At 45.6% G+C, this 21,779-nt stretch overlaps 1 protein-coding gene across 1 annotated transcript in view; it reads left to right on the forward strand.

Moving 5' to 3' along the window:
* Positions 1 to 21,779, forward strand: part of LOC311116457 (cysteine and histidine-rich domain-containing protein 1-like) — a 49,226-nt gene that overhangs the window by 19,084 nt on the left and 8,363 nt on the right. The window contains exons 4-8 of the mRNA XM_084191540.1: positions 406 to 566; positions 800 to 903; positions 3,761 to 3,890; positions 6,396 to 6,501; positions 7,304 to 7,423. Of these exons, the coding sequence (XP_084047666.1) occupies positions 406 to 566; positions 800 to 903; positions 3,761 to 3,890; positions 6,396 to 6,501; positions 7,304 to 7,423 (621 nt within the window). The remainder of the gene's footprint in view (positions 1 to 405; positions 567 to 799; positions 904 to 3,760; positions 3,891 to 6,395; positions 6,502 to 7,303; positions 7,424 to 21,779) is intronic.

Here is a 21,779-nt window from a genome sequence, read left to right on the forward strand (position 1 = left end):
GGGAGGCTGTGTGCTAAGCCAGCCCAGTCACAGGCAGGTTCAGGGAGGCTGTGTGCTAAGCCAGCCCAGTCACAGGCAGGTTCAGGGAGGCTGTGTGCTAAGCCAGCCCAGTCACAGGCAGGTTCAGGGAGGCTGTGTGCTAAGCCAGCCCAGTCACAGGCAGGTTCAGGGAGGCTGTGTGCTAAGCCAGCCCAGTCACAGGCAGGTTCAGGGAGGCTGTGTGCTAAGCCAGCCCAGTCACAGGCAGGTTCAGGGAGGCTGTGTGCTAAGCCAGCCCAGTCACAGGCAGGTTCAGGGAGGCTGTGTGCTAAGCCAGCCCAGTCACAGGCAGGTTCAGGGAGGCTGTGTGCTAAGCCACGTCACAGGGTTTTAGGGCTAGGTAGTAACTGTACTGTGTGTGTGCAGGGCTGCACCAAAGGTCCCCACAACCAGGAGAAGCCTTCTGAGCCAGTGAAACCAGACGTGACGTCGTCAGTGGAGAAGGGGAGAGCTGATGACCTCAAACCAAAGTTCAGCGAGTTCATCATCTCTGCTCCCAAACCCCTGGAGTCCATATGCAGGCCCAGGTAGGTTCAGAGGTCAGGGGTTAGATTTCAACCATCTCTGCTCCCAAACCCCTGGAGTCCATACGCAGACCCAGGTAGGTCTGAGGTCAGGCTCTTCAAAGTCCTCCTGGTATTTTATTTTGCGTGACATCGGTGACAGTCCTTGTGTAGACACATTGCTTCTCTTAAGTTTTTATTGTTGATGTTTGTTGTTATTGTTTGTTGATGTTTATGCTGTTGGTTGTTGTTTCCAGTCCAGATGAGCCATTGGTCAGACTGCAGCAGAAGATCTCTCCCTCTCTGAGACAGGCTCTGGAGAAACTGAAGCTGTCTGAGGACAATCCTACTGAGAAGAAAAGTACGGACACAACCTCTCCTCTCTTCTCATTTCACCTCCCTCTCATCTTCCTCTCCTCTCCTCCTCAGAGATAACTGAAATCCAAATGGAGAAGGCATTACATTACTTCAGCACAGATAACCTCAGTACAGGACATAACAGTAACTAGTCTTCATTACATCAGGACATAACAGTAACTAGTCTTCATTACATCAGGACATAACAGTAACTAGTCTTCATTACATCAGGACATAACAGTAACCAGTCTTCAGTACATGACATAACAGTAACTAGTCTTCATTACATCAGTACATAACAGTAACTAGTCTTCATTACATCAGTACATAACAGTAACTAGTCTTCATTACATCAGGACATAACAGTAACTAGTTTTCATTACATCAGGACATAACAGTAACTAGTCTTCATTACATCAGGACATAACAGTAACTAGTCTTCATTACATCAGGACATAACAGTAACTAGTCTTCATTACATCAGGACATAACATTAACTAGTCTTCATTACATCAGTACATAACAGTAACTAGTTTTCATTACATCAGGACATAACAGTAACTAGTCTTCATTACATCAGGACATAACAGTAACTAGTCTTCATTACATCAGGACATAACAGTAACTAGTTTTCATTACATCAGGACATAACAGTAACTAGTCTTCATTACATCAGGACATAACAGTAACTAGTCTTCATTACATCAGGACATAACAGTAACTAGTCTTCATTACATCAGGACATAACAGTAACCAGTCTTCATTACATCAGTACAGGACATAACAGTAACTAGTCTTCATTACATCAGTACAGGACATAACAGTAACTAGTCTTCATTACATCAGGACATAACAGTAACTAGTCTTCATTACATCAGGACATAACAGTAACTAGTCTTCATTACATCAGGACATAACAGTAACTAGTCTTCATTACATCAGTACAGGACATAACAGTAACTAGTCTTCATTACATCAGTACAGGACATAACAGTAACTAGTCTTCATTACATCAGGACATAACAGTAACTAGTCTTCATTACATCAGGACATAACAGTAACTAGTCTTCATTACATCAGGACATAACAGTAACTAGTCTTCATTACATCAGTACAGGACATAACAGTAACTAGTCTTCATTACATCAGGACATAACAGTAACTAGTCTTCATTACATCAGGACATAACAGTAACTAGTCTTCATTACATCAGGACATAACAGTAACTAGTCTTCATTATATCAGGACATAACAGTAACTAGTCTTCATTACATCAGTACAGGACATAACAGTAACTAGTCTTCATTACATCAGGACATAACAGTAACTAGTCTTCATTACATCAGGACATAACAGTAACTAGTCTTCATTACATCAGGACATAACAGTAACTAGTCTTCATTACATCAGGACATAACAGTAACTAGTCTTCATTACATCAGGACATAACAGTAACCAGTCTTCATTACATCAGAACATAACAGTAACTAGTCTTCATTACATCAGTACAGGACATAACAGTAACTAGTCTTCATTACCTCAGGACATAACAGTAACTAGTCTTCATTACATCAGTACAGGACATAACAGTAACTAGTCTTCATTACCTCAGGACATAACAGTAACTAGTCTTCATTGCATCAGTACAGGACATAACAGTAACTAGTCTTCATTACATCAGGACATAACAGTAACTAGTCTTCATTACATCAGAACATAACAGTAACCAGTCTTCATTTCATCAGTACATGACATTAACTAGTCTTCATTACATCAGGACTTAGCAGTAACTAGTCTTCATTACATCAGAACGTAACAGTAACTAGTCTTCATTACATCAGTACATAACAGTAACCAGTCTTCATTACATCAGTACATAACAGTAACTAGTCTTCATTACATCAGGACATAACAGTAACTAGTCTTCATTACATCAGGACATAACAGTAACTAGTCTTCATTACATCAGGACATAACAGTAACTAGTCTTCATTACATCAGGACATAACAGTAACTAGTCTTCATTACATCAGAACATAACAGTAACTAGTCTTCATTACATCAGTACAGGACATAACAGTAACTAGTCTTCATTACATCAGGACATAACAGTAACTAGTCTTCATTACCTCAGAACATAACAGTAACTAGTCTTCATTACATCAGAACATAACAGTAACTAGTCTTCATTACATCAGTACAGGACATAACAGTAACTAGTCTTCATTACATCAGGACATAACAGTAACCAGTCTTCATTACATCAGGACATAACAGTAACTAGTCTTCATTACATCAGGACATAACAGTAACTAGTCTTCATTGCATCAGTACATAACAGTAATCAGTCTTCATTACATCAGTACATAACAGTAACTAGTCTTCATTACATCAGGACATAACAGTAACTAGTCTTCATTACATCAGGACATAACAGTAACTAGTCTTCATTACCTCAGAACATAACAGTAACTAGTCTTCATTACATCAGGACATAACAGTAACTAGTCTTCATTACATCAGGACATAACAGTAACTAGTCTTCATTACATCAGGACATAACAGTAACTAGTCTTCATTACATCAGGACATAACAGTAACTAGTCTTCATTGCATCAGTACATAACAGTAATCAGTCTTCATTACATCAGTACATAACAGTAACTAGTCTTCATTGCATCAGTACAGGGCATAACAGTAACTAGTCTTCATTACATCAGGACATAACAGTAACTAGTCTTCATTGCATCAGTACATAACAGTAACCAGTCTTCATTACATCAGTACATAACAGTAACTAGTCTTCATTGCATCAGTACAGGGCATAACAGTAACTAGTCTTCCCTGTGTCTGTTCTCCAGAGGAGGATGATGGTGAGGTTAAGGTAGGGACGCTGTGTAAGAATGGAGGCTGTGCCCGGAGCTTTGAGGGCCCTGCCAGCAATGACCAACTGTGTCTTTTCCACGCTGGAGTACCCATCTTCCATGAAGGGTACGTCAACCACACACACAACACAGGTTGCATCATCTTCTGTCTGCGGCTGTAACACCACACACTTCACACTCAATATCTGTTTGCTGAGTATTAAGTGGAGACATTTGACATGGTCCCCAAATGGAACGTGAAACAAAAAAACAACAACGTGCAGTTAAATGATCAACTGGTTACTGTGTTTGCTAGCTAATGACTAGCTGTGCTTAATAGCTAATGACTAGCTGTGCTTAATAGCTAATGACTAGCTGTGCTTACTAGCTAATGACTAGCTAATGACTCACTGCTTGCTAGCTAATGACTGCTAATGACTAGATAATGACTAGCTGTGCTTGCTAGCTAATGACTACCTGTGCTTACTAGCTAATGACTACCTGTGCTTACTAGCTAATGATTAGCTGTGCTTACTAGCTAATGACTAGCTGTGTTTACTAGCTAATGACTAGCTAATGACTCACTGCTTGCTAGCTAATGACTGCTAATGACTAGATAATGACTAGCTGTGCTTGCTAGCTAATGACTAGCTAATGTCTAGCTGTGCTTGCTAGCTAATGATTAGCTGTGATTGCTAGCTAATGTCTAGCTGTGCTTGCTAGCTAATGATTAGCTGTGATTGCTAGCTAATGACTAGCTGTGCTTACTAGCTAATGACTAGCTGTGCTTACTAGCTAATGACTAGCTGTTTTTGCTAGCTAATGACTAACTAATGAGTAGCTAATGATGAGCAGTGCTTACTAGCCAATGACTAGCTAATGACTAGCTGTGCTTACTAGCTAATGACTAGCTGTACACTCTAGCTAATGATTAGCTGTGCTTACTAGCTAATGATTAGCTGTGCTTGCTAGCTAATGATTAGCTGTGCTTACTAGCTAATGATTAGCTGTGCTTACTAGCTAATGATTAGCTTTGCTTACTAGCTAATGACTAGCTGTGTTTTCTAGCTAATAAAAAGCTGTGCTTGCTAGCTAATGACTAGCTGTGTTTGCTAGCTAATGACTAACTAATGAGTAGCTAATGACTAGCTGTGTTTTCTAGCTAATAAAAAGCTGTGCTTGCTAGCTAATGATGAGCTGTGCTTACTAGCTAATGACTAACTGTGCTTGCTAGCTAATAACTAGCTAATGACCTGCTGTGCTTGTTAGCAAATTACTAGCTAATGACTTGCTGTGCTTGCTAGTTAATGAGTAGCTAATGACTAACTGTGATTGCTAGCTAATGACTGACTAATGAGTAGCAAAGGATGAGCTGTGCTAACTAGGTAATGACTAGTTAATGACAGCTGTGCTTACTAGGTAATGACTAGCTAATGACTAGCTGTGCTTACTAGCTAATGACTAGCTATGCTTGCTAGTTAATGGCTAGCTGTACACTCTAGCTAATGACTAGCTGTGCTTGCTAATTAATGATTAGCTGCGATTGCTAGCTAATGACTAGCTGTGCTTACTAGCTAACGACTAGCTGTGCTTACTAGCTAATGACTAGCTAATGACTAGCTCTGCTTGCTAGTTAATGAGTAGCTAATGACTAGCTGTGCTTACTAGCTAATGACCAGCTGTGCTTACTAACTAATGACTAGCTGTGCTTACTAGCTAATGACTAGCTGTACACTCTAGATAATGACTAGCTGTGCTTGCTAATTAATGAATAGCTGTGCTTGCTAGCTAATGACTAGCTGTGCTTACTAGCTAACGACTAGCTGTGCTTATTAGCTAATGACAAGCTCTGCTTGCTAGTTAATGAGTAGCTAATGACTGTGCTTGCTAGCTAATTACTGACTAATGAGTAGCTAATGATGAGCTGTGCTTACTAGGTAATGACTATCTAATAATATAATATAATATGCCATTTAGCAGACGCTTTTATCCAAAGCGACTTACAGTCATGCGTGCATAAAATTTTTTTTTGTGTATGGGTGGTCCCGGGGATCGAACCCACTACCCTGGCGTTACAAGCGCCGTGCTCTACCAGCTGAGCTACAGAGGACCACTAGCTGTGCTAATTACTAGCTGTGCTTACTAGCTAAAGACTAGCTGTGCTTGCTAGTTAATGATTAGCTGTGCTTTCTAGCTAATGATTAGCTGTGCTTTCTAGCTAATGATTAGCTGTGCATGCTAGTTAATGACTAGCTGTGCTTACTAGCTAATTACTAGCTGTGCTTACTAGCTAGTGACTAGCTATGCTTGATAGCTAATGACTAGCTAATGATTAGCTGTGGATGCTAGTTAATGACTAGCTGTGCTTACTAGCTAATGACTCTGCAAATCTACAGAGATGTCAATAACATATTCCTGACTGCTTTTTGGCTTCAGATTTGTTGTTAGTTAATCGTGTGTGTGTGTGTGTGTGTGTGTGTTGTGCTTGATTTGTGTTTGTGTGTGTGTGTGTGTGTGTGTGTGTTTTGTGCTTGAATCCGTGTGTGTGTGTGTGTGTTTCTGGTGTCTCTGTGTTTGTATGTCTCTGTGTGTGTGTGTGTGTGTGTGTGTGTGTATGTATGTGTCTTCCCAGTATGAAGTACTGGAGCTGTTGCAAGAAGAAAACGTCAGACTTCAACACGTTCCTCTCACAGGAGGGCTGTAGCCGCGGCAACCACCTCTGGAAGAAGAAAGACACGGTGGGTCGGGGTGTGTGTGTGTGTGTGTGTGTGTGTGTGTGTGTGTGTGTCTGTTCAGAGAGCATGTTAGAGGTTGAGGTCCAATGATCTCTCCTTTCTGTGCCTCGTTCACCACTCCCCAACACATTTAAACCCATTGGATTTATGAAGGCATTGGCTAGAAAGAGTTTCCATATTCCAGTCATTTCCTTTTGAAATCCATGAATGGAAGTGAACAAGTGCACACTTTGGTTGAAAAATAGATTATTGGGACACACCCTGAGTGTATATCTCCACCTTCTGGTTTCGGACTGGACAGAGAAATGGAATACAGGGTGTTGGACAACTGACCAACCATGGTTTTACAACCTAGAAGTCACTTCTAGTGTGTCCGTGTGTACATTGGTGTGTGTGTGTGTGATTCTGACCCTGTGTGTGTGTGTGTGTGATTCTGACCCTGTGTGTGTGTGTTTGTGTGTGTGTGTGTGTGTGTGTGTGTGATTCTGACCCTGTGTGTTTGTGTTTGTGTGTGTGTGTGTGTGATTCTGACCCTGTGTGTGTGTGTGTGTGTGTTTGTGTGTGTGTGTGTGTGTGATTCTGACCCTGTGTGTTTGTGTTTGTGTGTGTGTGTGTGTGTGTGTGTGATTCTGACCCTGTCTGTGTGTGTGTGTGTGTGTGTGTGTGTGTGTGATTCTGACCCTGTGTGTTTGTGTTTGTGTGTGTGTGTGTGTGTGTGTGTGTGTGATTCTGACCCTGTGTGTTTGTGTTTGTGTGTGTGTGTGTGTGTGTGTGATTCTGACCCTGTTTGTTTGTGTTTGTGTAGGGTAAGACGGTGGTTCCGTGCAGGTTTGACTGGCACCAGACAGGAAGTCAGGTGATCATCTCCATCTACGCCAAGAACTCTCTACCGGACATCAGTTATGTGGAGGGAAACAGCTGCATGGTGAGACACACAGTCTTCTACAACTGACCTTCAAAATCCTATTTTCCCTAACCAAAAACCTAACCCTAAAACTAACCTTTTAACGCCTAAACCACCTAGAAATATCATTGAACCTTGTGGGGACAAACAAAATGTCTCCAGTTGGTCAAATTTTTGTTAATGTACTGTTCTTGTGGGGACCTTCACAAGTATAGTTAAACACGTACACACACACACACAGACACACAGACACACAGACACACACAGACACACACACACACACAGACACACACACACAGGGTTAGTGGTAGAACTCACAACCAGAAATCTGCTATGTAGATGTGAACAGCTGCACAGTAAGACACACAGACCAAGGGACTAAATTGTGGTGTAGATATTAGGGGGGAAGAACCGTAGACTGGTCCTCCCCAAAAATTATTTGGGGACATTTTAAAACGCATTTCCTGCAATTCTACACAGTTTGACATGACTTGTTATGCCATGGAGGGGTATTTTGAGGGTCATTGTCCTGCTGGAATGTGAAACTCCGTCCCAGTCTCAAATCTCTGGAAGACTGAAACAGGTTTCTCTCAAGAATTTCCCTGTATTTAGCGCCATCCATCATTCCTTCAATTCTGACCAGTTTCCCAGTCCCTGCCGATGAAAAACATCCCCACAGCATGATGCTGCCACCACCATGCTTCACTGTGGGGATGGTGTTCTCGGGGTGATGAAAGGTGTTGGGTTTGCGCCAGACATTTTCCTTGATGGCCAAAAAGCTACATTTCAGTCTCATCTGACCAGAGTACCTTCTTCCATATGTTTGGGTAGTCTCCAACATGCCTTTTGGCGAACACCAAACGTGTTTGCTTATTTTTTTCTTTAAGCAATGGCTTTTTTCTGGCCACTCTTCCGTAAAGCCCAGCACTGTGGAGTGTACGGCTTAAAGTGGTCCTATGGACAGATACTCCAATCTCCGCTGTGGAGCTTTGCAGCTCCTTCAGGGTTATCTTTGATCTCTTTGTTGCCTCTCTGATTAATGCCCTCCTTGCCTGGTCCATGAGTTTTGGTGGGCGGCCCACTCTTGGCAGGTTTGTTGTGGTGCCATATTCTCTCCATTTTTTAATAATGGATTTAATGGTGCTCCGTGGGATGTTCAAAGTTTCTGATACTTTTTTATAACCCATCCCTGACTTCTCCACAACTTTGTCCCTGACCTGTTTGGAGAGCTCCTTGGTCTTCATGGTGCCTCTTGCTTGGTGGTGCCCCTTGCTTAGTGGTGTTGCAGACTCTGGGGCCTTTCAGAACAGGTGTATATATACTGAGATCATGTGACAGATCATGTGACACTTAGATTGCACACCACTAAGCACACTTTATTTAACTCATTATGTGACTTCTACATTTACATTTTAGTCATTTAGCAATGCTCTTTTCCAGAGCGACTTACAGTTAGTGAGTGCATACATTTTTCATACTGGCCCCCCGTGGGAAACGAACCCACAACCCTGGCGTTGCAAGCGCCATGCTCTAACAACTGAGCTACACGGGGCCCCACTTCTGAAGGTAATTGGTTGCACCAGATCTTTATTTAGGGGCTTCATAGCAAAGGGGGTGAATACATTCACGCACCACTTTTCTGTTATATATTTCTTGGAAAAAAATTTAACAAGTAATTTTTTTCATTTCACTTCACCAATTTGGACTATTTTGTGTATGTCCATTACATGAAATCCAAATAAAAATCAATTTAAGTTACAGGTTGTAATGCAACAAAATAGGAAAAACGCCAAGGAGGATGAATACTTTTGTAAGGCAGTGTATGGAGGGGTATATGTAGTGGGATTTTGAGGGCTATACTTTATGGAGAGGTATATTGAGGGGTATTTTGAGGGCTATATGGAGGGTAAATGGAGGGCTATATGGAGGGCTATATGGAGGGCTATATGGAGGGCTATATGGAGGGCTATATGGAGGGCTATATGGAGGGCTATATGGAGGGCTATATGGAGGGCTATATGGAGGGTAAATGGAGGGCTATATGGAGGGTATATGGAGGGCTATATGGAGGGCTATATGGAGGGCTATATGGAGGGTAAATGGAGGGCTATATGGAGGGCTATATGGAGGGGTATATGGAGGGCTATATGGAGGGTAAATGGAGGGCTATATGGAGGGCTATATGGAGGGCTATATGGAGGGCTATATGGAGGGCTATATGGAGGGGTATATGGAGGGCTATATGGAGGGTAAATGGAGGGCTATATGGAGGGGTATATGGAGGGTAAATGGAGGGCTATATGGAGGGCTATATGGAGGGTAAATGGAGGGCTATATGGAGGGGTATATGGAGGGCTATATGGAGGGCTATATGGAGGGCTATATGGAGGGTAAATGGAGGGCTATATGGAGGGCTATATGGAGGGCTATATGGAGGGTAAATGGAGGGCTATATGGAGGGTAAATGGAGGGCTATATGGAGGGCTATATGGAGGGCTATATGGAGGGTAAATGGAGGGCTATATGGAGGGTAAATGGAGGGCTATATGGAGGGCTATATGGAGGGTAAATGGAGGGCTATATGGAGGGTAAATGGAGGGCTATATGGAGGGCTATATGGAGGGTAAATGGAGGGCTATATGGAGGGCTATATGGAGGGTAAATGGAGGGCTATATGGAGGGCTATATGGAGGGCTATATGGAGGGCTATATGGAGGGCTATATGGAGGGCTATATGGAGGGTAAATGGAGGGCTATATGGAGGGCTATATGGAGGGCTATATGGAGGGCTATATGGAGGGCTATATGGAGGGGTAAATGGAGGGCTATATGGAGGGGTATATGGAGGGCTATATGGAGGGGTATATGGAGGGTAAATGGAGGGGTAAATGGAGGGGTATATGGAGGGTAAATGGAGGGGTAAATGGAGGGCTATATGGAGGGCTATATGGAGGGCTATATGGAGGGCTATATGGAGGGCTATATGGAGGGTAAATGGAGGGCTATATGGAGGGCTATATGGAGGGTAAATGGAGGGGTAAATGGAGGGCTATATGGAGGGCTATATGGAGGGCTATATGGAGGGCTATATGGAGGGTAAATGGAGGGCTATATGGAGGGCTATATGGAGGGCTATATGGAGGGCTATATGGAGGGCTATATGGAGGGGTAAATGGAGGGCTATATGGAGGGGTATATGGAGGGCTATATGGAGGGTAAATGGAGGGGTAAATGGAGGGGTATATGGAGGGTAAATGGAGGGGTAAATGGAGGGCTATATGGAGGGCTATATGGAGGGCTATATGGAGGGCTATATGGAGGGTAAATGGAGGGCTATATGGAGGGTAAATGGAGGGGTAAATGGAGGGCTATATGGAGGGGTATATGGAGGGCTAAATGGAGGGCTATATGGAGGGCTATATGGAGGGCTATATGGAGGGCTATATGGAGGGTAAATGGAGGGCTATATGGAGGGCTATATGGAGGGCTATATGGAGGGCTATATGGAGGGCTATATGGAGGGCTATATGGAGGGCTATATGGAGGGTAAATGGAGGGCTATATGGAGGGTAAATGGAGGGCTATATGGAGGGCTATATGGAGGGCTATATGGAGGGCTATATGGAGGGCTATATGGAGGGTAAATGGAGGGCTATATGGAGGGTAAATGGAGGGCTATATGGAGGGCTATATGGAGGGGTATATGGAGGGCTATATGGAGGGCTATATGGAGGGCTATATGGAGGGCTATATGGGGGGTAAATGGAGGGCTATATGGAGGGTAAATGGAGGGCTATATGGAGGGTAAATGGAGGGCTATATGGAGGGGTATATGGAGGGCTATATGGAGGGCTATATGGAGGGTAAATGGAGGGCTATATGGAGGGCTATATGGAGGGCTATATGGAGGGCTATATGGAGGGCTATATGGGGGGTAAATGGAGGGCTATATGGAGGGTAAATGGAGGGCTATATGGAGGGTAAATGGAGGGCTATATGGAGGGGTATATGGAGGGTAAATGGAGGGCTATATGGAGGGTAAATGGAGGGCTATATGGAGGGTAAATGGAGGGCTATATGGAGGGGTATATGGAGGGCTATATGGAGGGCTATATGGAGGGTAAATGGAGGGCTATATGGAGGGTAAATGGAGGGGTAAATGGAGGGCTATATGGAGGGCTATATGGAGGGCTATATGGAGGGCTATATGGAGGGTAAATGGAGGGCTATATGGAGGGTAAATGGAGGGCTATATGGAGGGCTATATGGAGGGGTATATGGAGGGCTATATGGAGGGCTATATGGAGGGCTATATGGAGGGCTATATGGAGGGTAAATGGAGGGGTATATGGAGGGTAAATGGAGGGCTATATGGAGGGTAAATGGAGGGCTATATGGAGGGTAAATGGAGGGGTATATGGAGGGCTATATGGAGGGGTATATGGAGGGTAAATGGAGGGGTATATGGAGGGTAAATGGAGGGCTATATGGAGGGCTATATGGAGGGCTATATGGAGGGCTATATGGAGGGCTATATGGAGGGCTATATGGAGGGCTATATGGAGGGTAAATGGAGGGCTATATGGAGGGTAAATGGAGGGCTATATGGAGGGTAAATGGAGGGGTATATGGAGGGCTATATGGAGGGGTATATGGAGGGTAAATGGAGGGCTATATGGAGGGCTATATGGAGGGCTATATGGAGGGTAAATGGAGGGGTAAATGGAGGGCTATATGGAGGGTAAATGGAGGGCTATATGGAGGGCTATATGGAGGGCTATATGGAGGGGTATATGGAGGGGTATATGGAGGGCTATATGGAGGGCTATATGGAGGGCTATATGGAGGGCTATATGGAGGGTAAATGGAGGGCTATATGGAGGGCTATATGGAGGGCTATATGGAGGGCTATATGGAGGGCTATATGGAGGGTAAATGGAGGGCTATATGGAGGGTAAATGGAGGGGTAAATGGAGGGCTATATGGAGGGCTATATGGAGGGCTATATGGAGGGCTATATGGAGGGTAAATGGAGGGCTATATGGAGGGCTATATGGAGGGCTATATGGAGGGTAAATGGAGGGTAAATGGAGGGCTATATGGAGGGCTATATGGAGGGCTATATGGAGGGTAAATGGAGGGCTATATGGAGGGCTATATGGAGGGTAAATGGAGGGCTATATGGAGGGTAAATGGAGGGCTATATGGAGGGTAAATGGAGGGCTATATGGAGGGGTATATGGAGGGCTATATGGAGGGCTATATGGAGGGCTATATGGAGGGTAAATGGAGGGCTATATGGAGGGCTATATGGAGGGTAAATGGAGGGCTATATGGAGGGTAAATGGAGGGCTATATGGAGGGGTATATGGAGGGCTATATGGAGGGCTATATGGAGGGTAAATGGAGGGCTATATGGAGGGGTATATGGAGGGCTATATGGAGGGCTATATGGAGGGTAAATGGAGGGCTATATGGAGGGTAAATGGAGGGCTATATGGAGGGTAAATGGAGGGCTATATGGAGGGGTATATGGAGGGCTATATGGAGGGCTATATGGAGGGTAAATGGAGGGCTATATGGAGGGTAAATGGAGGGGTAAATGGAGGGCTATATGGAGGGCTATATGGAGGGCTATATGGAGGGTAAATGGAGGGCTATATGGAGGGCTATATGGAGGGCTATATGGAGGGTAAATAGAGGGGTATATGGAGGGTAAATGGAGGGGTATATGGAGGGTAAATGGAGGGGTATATGGAGGGCTATATGGAGGGCTATATGGAGGGCTATATGGAGGGCTATATGGAGGGCTATATGGAGGGTAAATGGAGGGCTATATGGAGGGCTATATGGAGGGCTATATGGAGGGTAAATGGAGGGCTATATGGAGGGCTATATGGAGGGCTATATGGAGGGCTATATGGAGGGTAAATGGAGGGCTATATGGAGGGCTATATGGAGGGCTATATGGAGGGCTATATGGAGGGCTATATGGAGGGTAAATGGAGGGCTATATGGAGGGTAAATGGAGGGGTAAATGGAGGGCTATATGGAGGGCTATATGGAGGGCTATATGGAGGGCTATATGGAGGGCTATATGGAGGGGTAAATGGAGGGTAAATGGAGGGCTATATGGAGGGGTATATGGAGGGCTATATGGAGGGCTATATGGAGGGTAAATGGAGGGCTATATGGAGGGTAAATGGAGGGCTATATGGAGGGGTATATGGAGGGCTATATGGAGGGCTATATGGAGGGTAAATGGAGGGGTAAATGGAGGGCTATATGGAGGGCTATATGGAGGGCTATATGGAGGGTAAATGGAGGGCTATATGGAGGGCTATATGGAGGGTAAATGGAGGGGTATATGGAGGGCTATATGGAGGGCTATATGGAGGGCTATATGGAGGGCTATATGGAGGGCTATATGGAGGGTAAATGGAGGGCTATATGGAGGGTAAATGGAGGGGTATATGGAGGGTAAATGGAGGGCTATATGGAGGGTAAATGGAGGGCTATATGGAGGGTAAATGGAGGGGTATATGGAGGGCTATATGGAGGGTAAATGGAGGGCTATATGGAGGGTAAATGGAGGGCTATATGGAGGGCTATATGGAGGGCTATATGGAGGGTAAATGGAGGGCTATATGGAGGGCTATATGGAGGGCTATATGGAGGGCTATATGGAGGGCTATATGGAGGGCTATATGGAGGGTAAATGGAGGGCTATATGGAGGGCTATATGGAGGGCTATATGGAGGGCTATATGGAGGGTAAATGGAGGGCTATATGGAGGGCTATATGGAGGGCTATATGGAGGGCTATATGGAGGGTAAATGGAGGGCTATATGGAGGGTAAATGGAGGGGTAAATGGAGGGTAAATGGAGGGCTATATGGAGGGCTATATGGAGGGCTATATGGAGGGCTATATGGAGGGTAAATGGAGGGCTATATGGAGGGCTATATGGAGGGCTATATGGAGGGTAAATGGAGGGCTATATGGAGGGCTATATGGAGGGCTATATGGAGGGCTATATGGAGGGCTATATGGAGGGTAAATGGAGGGCTATATGGAGGGCTATATGGAGGGTAAATGGAGGGCTATATGGAGGGCTATATGGAGGGCTATATGGAGGGCTATATGGAGGGTAAATGGAGGGCTATATGGAGGGCTATATGGAGGGCTATATGGAGGGCTATATGGAGGGTAAATGGAGGGCTATATGGAGGGCTATATGGAGGGCTATATGGAGGGCTATATGGAGGGCTATATGGAGGGCTATATGGAGGGTAAATGGAGGGCTATATGGAGGGTAAATGGAGGGGTAAATGGAGGGCTATATGGAGGGCTATATGGAGGGCTATATGGAGGGCTATATGGAGGGCTATATGGAGGGTAAATGGAGGGCTATATGGAGGGTAAATGGAGGGCTATATGGAGGGCTATATGGAGGGCTATATGGAGGGCTATATGGAGGGCTATATGGAGGGCTATATGGGGGGTAAATGGAGGGCTATATGGAGGGTAAATGGAGGGCTATATGGAGGGTAAATGGAGGGCTATATGGAGGGGTATATGGAGGGCTATATGGAGGGCTATATGGAGGGTAAATGGAGGGCTATATGGAGGGCTATATGGAGGGCTATATGGAGGGCTATATGGGGGGTAAATGGAGGGCTATATGGAGGGTAAATGGAGGGCTATATGGAGGGTAAATGGAGGGCTATATGGAGGGGTATATGGAGGGTAAATGGAGGGTAAATGGAGGGCTATATGGAGGGTAAATGGAGGGCTATATGGAGGGTAAATGGAGGGCTATATGGAGGGGTATATGGAGGGCTATATGGAGGGCTATATGGAGGGCTATATGGAGGGTAAATGGAGGGCTATATGGAGGGTAAATGGAGGGGTAAATGGAGGGCTATATGGAGGGCTATATGGAGGGCTATATGGAGGGCTATATGGAGGGTAAATGGAGGGCTATATGGAGGGCTATATGGAGGGTAAATGGAGGGCTATATGGAGGGGTATATGGAGGGCTATATGGAGGGCTATATGGAGGGCTATATGGAGGGCTATATGGAGGGTAAATGGAGGGCTATATGGAGGGTAAATGGAGGGGTATATGGAGGGTAAATGGAGGGCTATATGGAGGGTAAATGGAGGGCTATATGGAGGGTAAATGGAGGGGTATATGGAGGGCTATATGGAGGGGTATATGGAGGGTAAATGGAGGGCTATATGGAGGGCTATATGGAGGGCTATATGGAGGGCTATATGGAGGGCTATATGGAGGGGTATATGGAGGGCTATATGGAGGGCTATATGGAGGGCTATATGGAGGGCTATATGGAGGGTAAATGGAGGGCTATATGGAGGGTAAATGGAGGGCTATATGGAGGGTAAATGGAGGGGTATATGGAGGGCTATATGGAGGGGTATATGGAGGGTAAATGGAGGGCTATATGGAGGGCTATATGGAGGGCTATATGGAGGGTAAATGGAGGGGTAAATGGAGGGCTATATGGAGGGTAAATGGAGGGCTATATGGAGGGCTATATGGAGGGCTATATGGAGGGGTATATGGAGGGGTATATGGAGGGCTATATGGAGGGCTATATGGAGGGCTATATGGAGGGCTATATGGAGGGTAAATGGAGGGCTATATGGAGGGCTATATGGAGGGCTATATGGAGGGCTATATGGAGGGTAAATGGAGGGCTATATGGAGGGTAAATGGAGGGGTAAATGGAGGGCTATATGGAGGGCTATATGGAGGGCTATATGGAGGGTAAATGGAGGGCTATATGGAGGGCTATATGGAGGGCTATATGGAGGGTAAATGGAGGGTAAATGGAGGGCTATATGGAGGGGTATATGGAGGGCTATATGGAGGGCTATATGGAGGGTAAATGGAGGGCTATATGGAGGGCTATATGGAGGGTAAATGGAGGGTAAATGGAGGGCTATATGGAGGGTAAATGGAGGGCTATATGGAGGGTAAATGGAGGGCTATATGGAGGGGTATATGGAGGGCTATATGGAGGGCTATATGGAGGGCTATATGGAGGGTAAATGGAGGGCTATATGGAGGGCTATATGGAGGGTAAATGGAGGGCTATATGGAGGGTAAATGGAGGGCTATATGGAGGGTAAATGGAGGGCTATATGGAGGGGTATATGGAGGGCTATATGGAGGGCTATATGGAGGGTAAATGGAGGGCTATATGGAGGGGTATATGGAGGGCTATATGGAGGGCTATATGGAGGGTAAATGGAGGGCTATATGGAGGGTAAATGGAGGGCTATATGGAGGGGTATATGGAGGGCTATATGGAGGGCTATATGGAGGGCTATATGGAGGGCTATATGGAGGGTAAATGGAGGGCTATATGGAGGGTAAATGGAGGGCTATATGGAGGGCTATATGGAGGGCTATATGGAGGGCTATATGGAGGGTAAATGGAGGGCTATATGGAGGGCTATATGGAGGGTAAATGGAGGGGTAAATGGAGGGTAAATGGAGGGCTATATGGAGGGCTATATGGAGGGCTATATGGAGGGTAAATGGAGGGCTATATGGAGGGCTATATGGAGGGCTATATGGAGGGTAAATGGAGGGGTATATGGAGGGTAAATGGAGGGTAAATGGAGGGGTATATGGAGGGCTATATGGAGGGCTATATGGAGGGTAAATGGAGGGCTATATGGAGGGCTATATGGAGGGCTATATGGAGGGGTAAATGGAGGGCTATATGGAGGGCTATATGGAGGGCTATATGGAGGGCTATATGGAGGGCTATATGGAGGGTAAATGGAGGGCTATATGGAGGGCTATATGGAGGGCTATATGGAGGGCTATATGGAGGGCTATATGGAGGGTAAATGGAGGGCTATATGGAGGGTAAATGGAGGGGTAAATGGAGGGCTATATGGAGGGCTATATGGAGGGCTATATGGAGGGCTATATGGAGGGCTATATGGAGGGCTATATGGAGGGTAAATGGAGGGCTATATGGAGGGGTATATGGAGGGCTATATGGAGGGATATATGGAGGGTAAATGGAGGGCTATATGGAGGGCTATATGGAGGGTAAATGGAGGGTAAATGGAGGGCTATATGGAGGGTAAATGGAGGGCTATATGGAGGGTAAATGGAGGGGTATATGGAGGGGTATATGGAGGGGTAAATGGAGGGCTATATGGAGGGCTATATGGAGGGCTATATGGAGGGTAAATGGAGGGCTATATGGAGGGCTATATGGAGGGTAAATGGAGGGCTATATGGAGGGCTATATGGAGGGCTATATGGAGGGCTATATGGAGGGCTATATGGAGGGCTATATGGAGGGCTATATGGAGGGCTATATGGAGGGTAAATGGAGGGCTATATGGAGGGTAAATGGAGGGGTATATGGAGGGTAAATGGAGGGCTATATGGAGGGTAAATGGAGGGCTATATGGAGGGTAAATGGAGGGGTATATGGAAGGCTATATGGAGGGGTATATGGAGGGTAAATGGAGGGCTATATGGAGGGTAAATGGAGGGCTATATGGAGGGTAAATGGAGGGCTATATGGAGGGCTATATGGAGGGCTATATGGAGGGCTATATGGAGGGCTATATGGAGGGCTATATGGAGGGTAAATGGAGGGCTATATGGAGGGTAAATGGAGGGGTATATGGAGGGCTATATGGAGGGGTATATGGAGGGTAAATGGAGGGCTATATGGAGGGTAAATGGAGGGCTATATGGAGGGTAAATGGAGGGGTATATGGAGGGCTATATGGAGGGGTATATGGAGGGTAAATGGAGGGCTATATGGAGGGTAAATGGAGGGCTATATGGAGGGCTATATGGAGGGCTATATGGAGGGCTATATGGAGGGCTATATGGAGGGTAAATGGAGGGCTATATGGAGGGTAAATGGAGGGCTATATGGAGGGTAAATGGAGGGCTATATGGAGGGCTATATGGAGGGCTATATGGAGGGGTATATGGAGGGCTATATGGAGGGCTATATGGAGGGCTATATGGAGGGCTATATGGAGGGTAAATGGAGGGCTATATGGAGGGTAAATGGAGGGCTATATGGAGGGTAAATGGAGGGGTATATGGAGGGTAAATGGAGGGCTATATGGAGGGTAAATGGAGGGCTATATGGAGGGTAAATGGAGGGGTATATGGAGGGCTATATGGAGGGGTATATGGAGGGTAAATGGAGGGCTATATGGAGGGTAAATGGAGGGCTATATGGAGGGTAAATGGAGGGCTATATGGAGGGCTATATGGAGGGCTATATGGAGGGCTATATGGAGGGCTATATGGAGGGCTATATGGAGGGTAAATGGAGGGCTATATGGAGGGTAAATGGAGGGGTATATGGAGGGCTATATGGAGGGTAAATGGAGGGCTATATGGAGGGTAAATGGAGGGCTATATGGAGGGTAAATGGAGGGGTATATGGAGGGCTATATGGAGGGGTATGTGGAGGGTAAATGGAGGGCTATATGGAGGGTAAATGGAGGGCTATATGGAGGGCTATATGGAGGGCTATATGGAGGGCTATATGGAGGGCTATATGGAGGGTAAATGGAGGGCTATATGGAGGGTAAATGGAGGGCTATATGGAGGGCTATATGGAGGGCTATATGGAGGGGTATAAGGAGGGCTATATGGAGGGGTATATGGAGGGCTATATGGAGGGCTATATGGAGGGGTATAAGGAGGGCTATATGGAGGGCTATATGGAGGGCTATATGGAGGGCTATATGGAGGGCTATATGGAGGGGTATAAGGAGGGCTATATGGAGGGGTATATGGAGGGCTATATGGAGGGCTATATGGAGGGCTATATGGAGGGCTATATGGAGGGTAAATGGAGGGCTATATGGAGGGCTATATGGAGGGCTATATGGAGGGCTATATGGAGGGTAAATGGAGGGCTATATGGAGGGCTATATGGAGGGTAAATGGAGGGCTATATGGAGGGCTATATGGAGGGCTATATGGAGGGTAAATGGAGGGCTATATGGAGGGCTATATGGAGGGCTATATGGAGGGTAAATGGAGGGCTATATGGAGGGCTATATGGAGGGTAAATGGAGGGCTATATGGAGGGCTATATGGAGGGTAAATGGAGGGCTATATGGAGGGCTATATGGAGGGCTATATGGAGGGCTATATGGAGGGCTATATGGAGGGCTATATGGAGGGTAAATGGAGGGCTATATGGAGGGTAAATGGAGGGGTAAATGGAGGGCTATATGGAGGGCTATATGGAGGGCTATATGGAGGGCTATATGGAGGGCTATATGGAGGGTAAATGGAGGGCTATATGGAGGGTAAATGGAGGGCTATATGGAGGGCTATATGGAGGGTAAATGGAGGGCTATATGGAGGGTAAATGGAGGGCTATATGGAGGGCTATATGGAGGGTAAATGGAGGGCTATATGGAGGGTAAATGGAGGGCTATATGGAGGGTAAATGGAGGGCTATATGGAGGGCTATATGGAGGGTAAATTGAGGGCTATATGGAGGGCTATATGGAGGGTATATGGAGGGTAAATGGAGGGCTATATGGAGGGCTATATGGAGGGCTATATGGAGGGCTATATGGAGGGTAAATGGAGGGCTATATGGAGGGCTATATGGAGGGCTATATGGAGGGCTATATGGAGGGTAAATGGAGGGCTATATGGAGGGTAAATGGAGGGCTATATGGAGGGCTATATGGAGGGCTATATGGAGGGCTATATGGAGGGTAAATGGAGGGCTATATGGAGGGTAAATGGAGGGGTATATGGAGGGTAAATGGAGGGCTATATGGAGGGTAAATGGAGGGCTATATGGAGGGCTATATGGAGGGCTATATGGAGGGTAAATGGAGGGCTATATGGAGGGTAAATGGAGGGCTATATGGAGGGTAAAGGGAGGGCTATATGGAGGGGTATATGGAGGGGTAAATGGAGGGTAAATGGAGGGCTATATGGAGGGGTATAAGGAGGGGTATTTTAAGGGCTAAACTCCAAACTCCACACAGTTGTCACTGACTAGTTGGATATTAATTTCCCTGTGAGCAAACAATTTGCCAATGCAACTCATGAATGCAAGTATTTATGAAAATAATATGGTAAAACACTTAATTGTGAGGCTAAATATATGGGCTGGACAATTAAAAAAAATAAAAAAAATAATAATAATTCTGTTGAGGAGTATGAGCTGCCCAATCAGCTACTCACATTAATATGTTTAATGACTGGTTTTCGCCCACACCATTCTGTTGTTGGGGTACGCCCACACCATTCTGTTGTTGGGGTACGCCCCCACACCTTTCTGTTGTTGGGGTACGCCCACACCATTCTGTTGTTGGGGTACGCCCCCACACCTTTCTGTTGTTGGGGTACGCCCACACCATTCTGTTGTTGGGGTACGCCCACACCGTTCTGTTGTTGGGGTACGCCCACCCCGTTCTGTTGTTGGGGTACGCCCACACCTTTCTGTTGTTGGGGTACGCCCACACCATTCTGTTGTTGGGGTACGCCCACACCATTCTGTTGTTGGGGTACGCCCACACCATTCTGTTGTTGGGGTACGCCCACACCATTCCAACACAGAAAAGTTGCTTTTGAATCATTTTTAATTACAATTTTTTGGAAGGAAACCAATTTCACTCATATTGCAATTTAATTATAGGTCATATTTTCATAGAATTCTGGAAAGTTACTTTGAAGGTCGACTTTGGGCAAAAGCGCAAAAATAATGTATTTAAACTGTATAACTGATCAATGCACCATCAAACCAGGCCATTTAATTGTTAAAAACTAAACAAGATTGACTAACAAGATATTGGCTGATTGATTGAATAAGATATTTGGCTGCAGAAGTGCCATTTTCTTACCGATCTCTGCAGCTTCCGTCCAAAACCAGCTGCCGTACCCGGCTGTGATGCAGCCCGGCAGTATGCTCTCGACGGTGCTCCTCTAGAACACTGAGGGCCCTCAGGGGACAGGCCGAATTTCTTCAGCCTCCTGAGGTTGAAGAGTCGCTGTCGTGCCTTCTTCACTATTGGCCCTCCTGTAGCTCAGCTGGTAGAGCACGGCGCTTGTAACGCCAGGGTAGCGGGTTCGATCCCCGGGACCACCCATACGTAAAAATGTATGCACACATGACTGTAAGTCGCTTTGGATAAAAGCATCTGCTAAATGGCATATTATTATTATTACGGTGACCGTGTGGTTAGACCATTTCAGCTTCTCTGAGATGTGTACGCAGAGGAATTGGAAGTTATTGACCGTCTCCACGGCGGCCCCGTTGATGAGGATGGGGGCGTGTCCAGCCTGGTTCCTCCTGAAGTCCACAATAAGCTCCTTT

The sequence above is a fragment of the Coregonus lavaretus genome (genome assembly GCF_964263955.1).
Source record: "Coregonus lavaretus genome assembly, contig: HAP1_SCAFFOLD_1373, whole genome shotgun sequence".
Classification (NCBI taxonomy): Eukaryota; Metazoa; Chordata; class Actinopteri; order Salmoniformes; family Salmonidae; genus Coregonus; species Coregonus lavaretus.